The following is a 7,671-nucleotide window of genomic DNA, read 5'->3' on the forward strand; positions in this document are numbered from 1 at the left end:
GAGAGTCCCCCTGCCAATGCAGGGGACGCAGGTTCGTGTCCCGGTCCGCGATGATCCCACGTGCCACGGAGTGGCTGGGCCTGTGAGCCATGGCCGCTGGGCCTGTGCGTCCGGAGCCTGTGCTCCGCAATGGGAGAGGCCACAACAGTGAGAGGCCCGAATACCCCCCTGCCCAAAAAAAAAAAAAAAAAAAAAAAAAACCTTCTTTGCACTCTTCAAAGAAGAAAAACTGAAGATTGTTATCCACTTTAAAAATAAGTAAAAGGGGAAAAAAACCCACAGAGTTTTAGTTAAATGTAGAAAGTCATGTTGTTCATGAACACAGCTTGCCTAGATAGAGGACAGTGAGAGTTGGGTGTTAGCCCCTCACTTTTTCTTATCTCTCAGCATCAAGTAAAGCTGAAGGGGAGGAGCAGGAGTAGGAAGAAAAGTGGATCTTTGAAAGGTAAGCCTTTGCCATTCAGCCCTGCGTGACCCGAGAGTTAGCTTCCATCTCTCCTAGTCCTGAGGCCCCAGCTTCACGGTCTCTGAGAATGCCAGTGGCAGAGCTTATTCCTCAGGAAACAGAGCCTGAGCCTAATTAACAGAGCCTAATGAACGTGGAAGCACTTTGCAAAGGACAAACCCTTTTCAAGTGAGACTTACCATCACTGTCAGGGACATGTGGCCTTGGACACTGATACTTGGGCTCCAGAGTCTAATCCTCCAAAGATTTCCCTTAAAGGGCCATTGCACTCAGCCTCCTGAAAGGCTCTTAGGCCTCTGCCTTCACCACCATGACCCAGTCTCCTGATTTCCAGCTTTCAGAGATTGCCTGGAAGAACTGGAGGGGACTCACGACCTGGTTTCACTTCTGCAAAGGTAAAGAATCTTTCCCCTTCTCTCCTGGGTCGTCCTTCCTCCCCGAGCCTCTAATGTGACCCCAGCCCTGGAAGGGGGAGCCATGGGAGGGCGTGGCTAAAGCCCTAGGGTGAAGGAGAGCAGGGGCATTATGAAGTCAGTGTGGGGGCAGAGGAGGGTTCTTGGGCTGCAGGTGCCCACCCCTGCCTGTCCTGTCCAGCCATCCTGGCCCCATCTGCTCTCCTACAGCTGCCTGGGGAGGCTTCCTGGCAAGGGCAACTTTCATCAGCTCTCATGTCCAGACCCTCCTGGTGAGACGTGCAAAGCAGTGCCTGCTGGAGCCTGTGGAAGATACTGCTTGAAGGCTTGGGAACCCTGCATGAACACCTCCTGTAGGGTTTCCTTCCCTGATCCAGACACTCGAGAGGTACTGGAAGCACATATTAAAAGGTTTTGGGTAAAGCACAGGTGGACCCGACCCCTCAAGGTCCTCAAGCCCATAAATCTCTTTAAGTCGAAAAAGTTCCAACCCTCCACCATTCTACAGTTTGCCACTTCCCCTTCAGCCACCTGTGTATCTGGGTCCCACTCAAAAGTCAAGTGTGCTGAGTTCCTGGAGAAACCTCCTCAGGCTCATTCAGGAGAGAAGGTGATAACAGAAGAGTCAGTTCCTACCGTGAAGAGGCCTCTCCTTGCCCCCTCAGCTGTGTGTAAGGAAATCCAGAGTGCCCTGGGAGCGATTCCATCTGCTGACTACCATGGACCCTCAAAGGCTTCTCTGACTGGACAGGAGGACAGGCCACCTTCTCAGTCCCTCACACTCAGCCTTGTGGGCAGAACCTGGAAGAGTGAGAGTGTGGAAGGGGTCAAGAGGGACAGCCTAGAGCCAGGTCCAATTTCAGCAATGGTCAGGAATGAGCCAAGAGAGGAGAGTGGTGGTCAGGCCTCACGAGACCCCTGCCATAGGGTAACAGTGATGGAGGTGAACTTAGGATCCCCATCTTTGAGAGGTGAAGAGGCCAGGGAGGCTGTGGAGGCCAAGGAGTCTCCTGCTCTTCAACCACAGTCTAGTGTTATCTTGGAAACCAAAGTGTTGACAAAATCCCAAACCACAAATGTACATATGAGGAGTTTAGAGGTGCCAGGGGCCAGTAGAAGTTTCCTACTACCTAGACTGTCTGTTTTCCAACATCCAGGTGAGCCATGCCTTAACATGGAGGTTGCTAGTGAGTTTAACTCCAAAGTAAAGGTACAGTCAGACAACCAGCTTCAGGACTTTCCCAAACACAGGTTCCTTGCTGCAGACAACTTGGCTTCTCAGGTGCCTCAGTGCCATCCCCAGAGAGTCCCCACCAGAGACAGGTTAGCTTCCCAGGAGCCAAGTGGCCTTATGGAAGCCCAAAGGAGCCACCTAGGGCAGCAGGAGCCCAAAACTTCAAAACTCCAAGACTCATGGAAGAGCCAGAGCAAGATGATTGCCCCTACTTACAAAAGAGAGGACTGTAGGAGGCATAAACCAGGAGAGCATGAAGAAAGGTTTAAAGAATTAGGGACCTCTCAAGCTGGAAGTATGAGCCGCCCTGCCCAGGTCAGGGGAATAACAGACTCTATTGGGAGCAGATGTCTCCAGCTCATGCCAGAGAAGAAACATAACCCTACAGAAAGCCTCTTCAGAAAAAGGATGAGGCTATTTTTAAAGTGGATTTTCCCCAAGAAAAAAGTCAATGGTCGAGATGCTCTGCAAAAAAAAAAAAAGCCCATATCAGCCACTGCCCAGAGTCACGGATCAGTCAAAAGCAGATCAACCTTGAAGAGTGAGACTGCTGAGGGTCAGGCACGCATGAGAGCTGTTGGACAGATCCCAGAAGAAAAAAGAGCAATTTACCATGGACTTCATGCCACAAAGTTAAATGAACACAAACTGGAATTCCAAGTCCCAGTATGTGGGTGCTTCTGCTACCATAGGCTTACCTCCTACCCAGAGCAAGGGAGAATGATGGGTTATACAGCCTGTGGTCATAAAGCCACCTCCAAGGGCCAGAGTTGTTCTATCAGGGAAAGGGAAGTCAGACACCAACATAGTTTGAAAAGTGTAAGGTTCGACGATGAGCAGCTGGGCCTAAGGTGCCTCCCATCCTTGCCCCCCAAGAAGAGTTTGTTTCCAGTTAGTACCTGCCAGTATGGGCCAAAGAGTCCAGGTGCCCCAGCCCGCCATCAACACTGTCCAAGGCATTGTCATCTTTGGGGAGGTGTCTTGCCTGGTCGACAGTAAAATCCTTCTTTAGTCTTCCCTTTAGTAGGAAAACATATCTCCAAGTAAAAATTCAGTCCATGTAGAGAAAATGATTTTCTCATTAGCACATCCAAGATATTTAATGTTCCCCAATACATATATATATATATATATATATATATACATATTTTTTTTTTCTAATAAAAACATAGTGTAATGGCTGCTGTCTGTGCTGTGCACTTTGTCTTCTAGAAGGGAGGGGCATGGAGGGAGGTGGACAGTAGCATCACAAGCTTGCTCCTTGTCTCGTGTCCCTTCATTGCACCTTATGATACTGTCATTACACAAACCAAAATTACTCTAACAATGAGATGGGAAAAACCTATGAAACCCACACCCAAGGACCTGGTTCAACCAGTCTTTCTCCTTCTTCTATGCTACTTTGAACTTTATGCAACTGTAGTGGATAGGTTTACACGATAGGGCCGGACATTGCAATTCAGGCTCTAGGAAGTGTCAGAGCCAAGTGGATGGAAGTTTGGGGGGAATAGAGTATGGGCTCTGAGTTCAGAAACGGGAGAAATCTTGCCCCTGGATCTCTTGGTAGGGAATATCCAACATCTGCTCTTAAGAGTTCCTTCTCTCTCTGCTGAAGGCTGGGATTGAGATATGCCCTATGAACCCCTTTTAGCTTAGGCATAATAAAATGTACAGCATCACCCTCCCCCACCTCTGTTTTTCCTAGACTTTAGAGCAGCAACAAGGATGGCATTTCCAGCTCTGTGTGTGTAGGTGGGGGGAGTATCAGGGAGGCTGCTGAGGGCTGTGTTGAGTCCAGTCCCATATAAATGAATGGCTATGTTCATGGGTCACCTACCTTCCACTCTATGTTAACCCCAGAGAAGGAGTTTTGGATGAATGGAATAGGGGTGTGACTGTGGGTAGTAACTATCTGATGGTCAAACACTGTGAATTTAGGGTGGGATGTAGGTGTAGAAAAATCCCTGGATCGAAGGAAGGAGGCAAAGTGGTACCAGATTCCCATAAATGTGCAGTTCTGAAAGAGCAGCCCCCTGACATACAAGCACCATCTAAAGGCCTAAAGGGGAGGAAAAGTTAAGGGTCCAGTAGCTCATCATGGCCCCACCCCAGGGTCTCTACCCTATTCCAACTCTAAGATCACAGACCTAGAGAAACCACCTTTAGGTCAAAACAGAAGGTCAAACTTATAGAAGTAAAGCAAATCAGGGACGGTTAATCTCTTAATACTATATTTAATAAGCTTACACCTCATCACCTCTTGACTTTTAGGAAGGATAAGTTAACAATAGGTGTAAAAGCCAGGACTAGGGAACTTGGGATGTGACTCCTAGTCTGGTGACCTTCACATAAACACATGGCCCAAGGACTGCTCCAGGGGAGAGGTGGGGACTGGCCTGTGATTGTGTAGTAAGCCTTGCCTGTCTCCCAGTCCTTGATCACCCCAGAGCCTGGCAGGTGAAGAAGCAATCAGACAGGATTTGTGGTGGTGTGGAGGTGACCTGTGCAAAGTGGATGGGGCAGGGTGCAATCCAGGGGTGTTCCACTGATCTGCTTCTGGCACAGCTTTTCTTGTCTCCTGACCCCCATCCATATGGAAAAGCAGGGAGACGAGGAAGAATTTCTCTAGAGTGATTTGGTGCTTCCTGCCATGTGCAAGGCTCATGGTGGACACAGCTCCAGGTGGTGTCTTTCTCATTGTGGAGATTTCTGTTCTAGCTGATGCCCCTGATCCAGATGACAACAGAAATGGACCCCATCCCCCATCCCTGTCAGGCCCCTCAACACGTGGAATTGCTGTGACCTGGGGTGGAGGGGGCAGAGTGAGCACAGGACTGCTCACACCCCTGGTTTCTCCCTGGAGCCAGGCCCTACCTCTGGGCCCCAATTCCCAAGGCAGCCTCCAGAATAGGCAGAGCAGTGAGAGTGGAGCCAGGACTTGTGGGAGGGGTCGGTACCCAGAGGAAAGAGATGACAGGGCTGGGACCTGAGCCTGGCTGCTGCTGGGTGCTCTCAGGGGCACCCAGAAGTGAGTTCTGGGAATATGGGGAAGCTGGACTTGGACCCCCCTGGCTCCTGCTGGGAGGGTGCCACAGACAGGTGATGCTGATGGAACAGCAAGAAAACAGAAAGAAGCAAGTCCCTTTGCCCTTCTCTTGCTGCTCCGTCTTCCATAAGGTACAGTAAGACAAGAAATTGAGAGACCAAAAGAAAAAAAGAAATGGAGAGACCCAGAGACAATACACAAAGACTTCACAGACACACCTCCCAAGAGAGACTTCTCACGCAAACACCTTTCTCAGAGATCACATACCGACACCTCACACAGGGACCTCATGTTGCTTCACAGACCCTCAGACAGAAACCTAGCACAGATTTAACAGATTTCCCAGAGATACCTTCCAAAGGGACCGCATACAGAGACTTCACACAGAGATCTCACCCAGAGACAACACACAGAGACTTGGCACAAAGACCTCACAGAGACCTCACATCTATTCTTCAGTATCCATTGACAAGTCTTTCTTAGTGAATATGAAACCACTTAGCAAACTGGCAGCATGATAAATATATTATCAGTTGTGCCCCTCTGAGATCCACCAGACACTCACTGTCAGCATTACTCTAAATGGGGAAATGTTTGAGAAGTTTTGTTCTTTTGTAATGTCACTGCCTCTGAACAAAGGAATTATACATTCCAAATGTAGATTTTCAAATTTCATTCTTAGGTGTTCATTAGCTTGAAAATCACATATTACATTATTTTATTTTTATTTATTTTAGAAGAATGAAGAAAATAATGTTTATTTCTTAGAAATGCATGTAGTACTCTATTTTTTTATTTTAAAAGATTTTTAGTGGAGTATAGTTGAGTTACAAATTTGTGTTAGTTTCAGGTGTACAGCAAAGAGAGCCAGTTATACATATACATATGTCCACTTTTTTAAAAGATTCTTTTCCCATAGAGGCCATTACAGAGTATTGAGTAGAGCTCCCCGTGCTATACAGTAGGTTATTATTATCTATTTTGTATATAGTCGTGTGTATATGTCAATCCCAATCTCCCAATTTATCCTTCCCCCCTTATCTCCTGGTAACCATAAGTTTTCATTTGTACCCTTTTTTTAGGAGAATCACAAATTTTAAGCACAACTAAAACACTGTCAGTCTCCAGTGAGCGAAAATATTTGTCCAGTTTTAGTTATCATCCAGTCAAATGGTATCTGGCACATTTTTTACTTTATTGAGGACAAAGCTTAAACTTGAGATGGCTTACTTGTTTCCTTTGGGAACATAAGAAAAAACTGCAACAAAGGTACTCTAGGAATGAAATAAACCAAGAAAGAAGCATCCGGACTCACATTCACTTCCCAGAGGGCTGTGTAACTAGCACATTATTTTGCACATAATAGCTTGCATTAGGTTTGTGAGGTTTGCTTTATTTTTTAACAGGCCAATAATCATGTGAGGATTTTTCACAAGTCAAATTTCTGCTTTTAAATTTTACATTCTGGCAAAATTATGCTTCTGAATATTATTTTATTTCTTAAAATGTGGTAATGCCCTAAAATGATATCACACAATCATAACGTTCAGCTAACATACTTAAAAAGATGGGCTATTAAGGATTCATTCTTAAATAATTCTATGAAATGCACATTTTCTAAGACATGCAGTTAGGATCCATTTTATATTCATTATAGGGTTAACACATTGCTTAAAAAATTTTTGAAAGATTATAAAATATATGACTTAGCCTATGGTTGACATTCTACATGTTACCTCATAAAATTACTGAGGGAAGCATATCTTAATATCTGAATTGAAGGTAGTGTACATTTAATCTACATCTGGCTTATAACAATGAATAATGAAAGGCTTTCATTTATTATATATCTCACATTTTCCAAAGGGTACACTTCTAAAAGACTACTGATTTCTCACTGCTAATAAGCAACCTATTGCCCTTGCCTTGGTAAAATCTATCTTAATGACAGCTGGTTGTCTCCCAGATTATCCATTGGTATTACAGCGTCACGGTCTTTTAAGAGGAACAGGGCTGACACGAGACTCTTTGGGCTTATTTCTACAAGAAATTTAGTTTTTCTATTCTCCTAATTAAAAATTGTATAATTATTAATTTTTTCCCTTTACTCCTTTATGTCGTTGAATCAGAAAGCAATGGACTCTGGTCACGTATGTCATCTAAGACTCGATCAGATCACTTTTTTTTCAATAGTGCAGCTTACTCAGGTAAGTTTACTGATCAGAACCAAATGGGATCAATTAGGAAAAAGTTCATACAGGAAAATATCCTTTTCAAAGTTGACTATTTTAACACAGTTAAATAAGCGATTATTTTTTAATCCTTTGAGTTAAAGTTGTTCAGGGTGGCCAAGGAAGTCTGGAAACATGAAAAATGTCCATAAAAGCACTTTATTACTATAATACGTTGAATGTGTTGCTCCTCATTATTAATTCACAGTTCATTAAGCTGGGCAAAATTACAATGAACAATGTGCATTAAAGCAAAATTCCCATCAACCATTTTCCATCTG

At 45.1% G+C, this 7,671-nt stretch overlaps 1 protein-coding gene across 1 annotated transcript; it reads left to right on the plus strand.

Moving 5' to 3' along the window:
- Positions 1 to 246: 246 nt before the first annotated feature.
- LOC308610041 (putative spermatogenesis-associated protein 31C2) lies at positions 247 to 7,214 on the plus strand (the record flags this gene model as incomplete). The annotated part of the gene is made up of 4 exons (XM_081259324.1): positions 247 to 445; positions 801 to 861; positions 1,090 to 2,876; positions 7,126 to 7,214. Exons 3-4 carry the CDS (start codon positions 1,220 to 1,222, stop codon positions 7,212 to 7,214), a joined length of 1,746 nt encoding a protein of 581 aa, XP_081115450.1. The 5' UTR covers positions 247 to 445; positions 801 to 861; positions 1,090 to 1,219.
- Positions 7,215 to 7,671: the final 457 nt, after the last annotated feature.

This window comes from Mesoplodon bidens (genome assembly GCF_964165515.1).
Source record: "Mesoplodon bidens genome assembly, contig: HAP1_SCAFFOLD_81, whole genome shotgun sequence".
NCBI lineage: Eukaryota > Metazoa > Chordata > Mammalia > Artiodactyla > Ziphiidae > Mesoplodon > Mesoplodon bidens.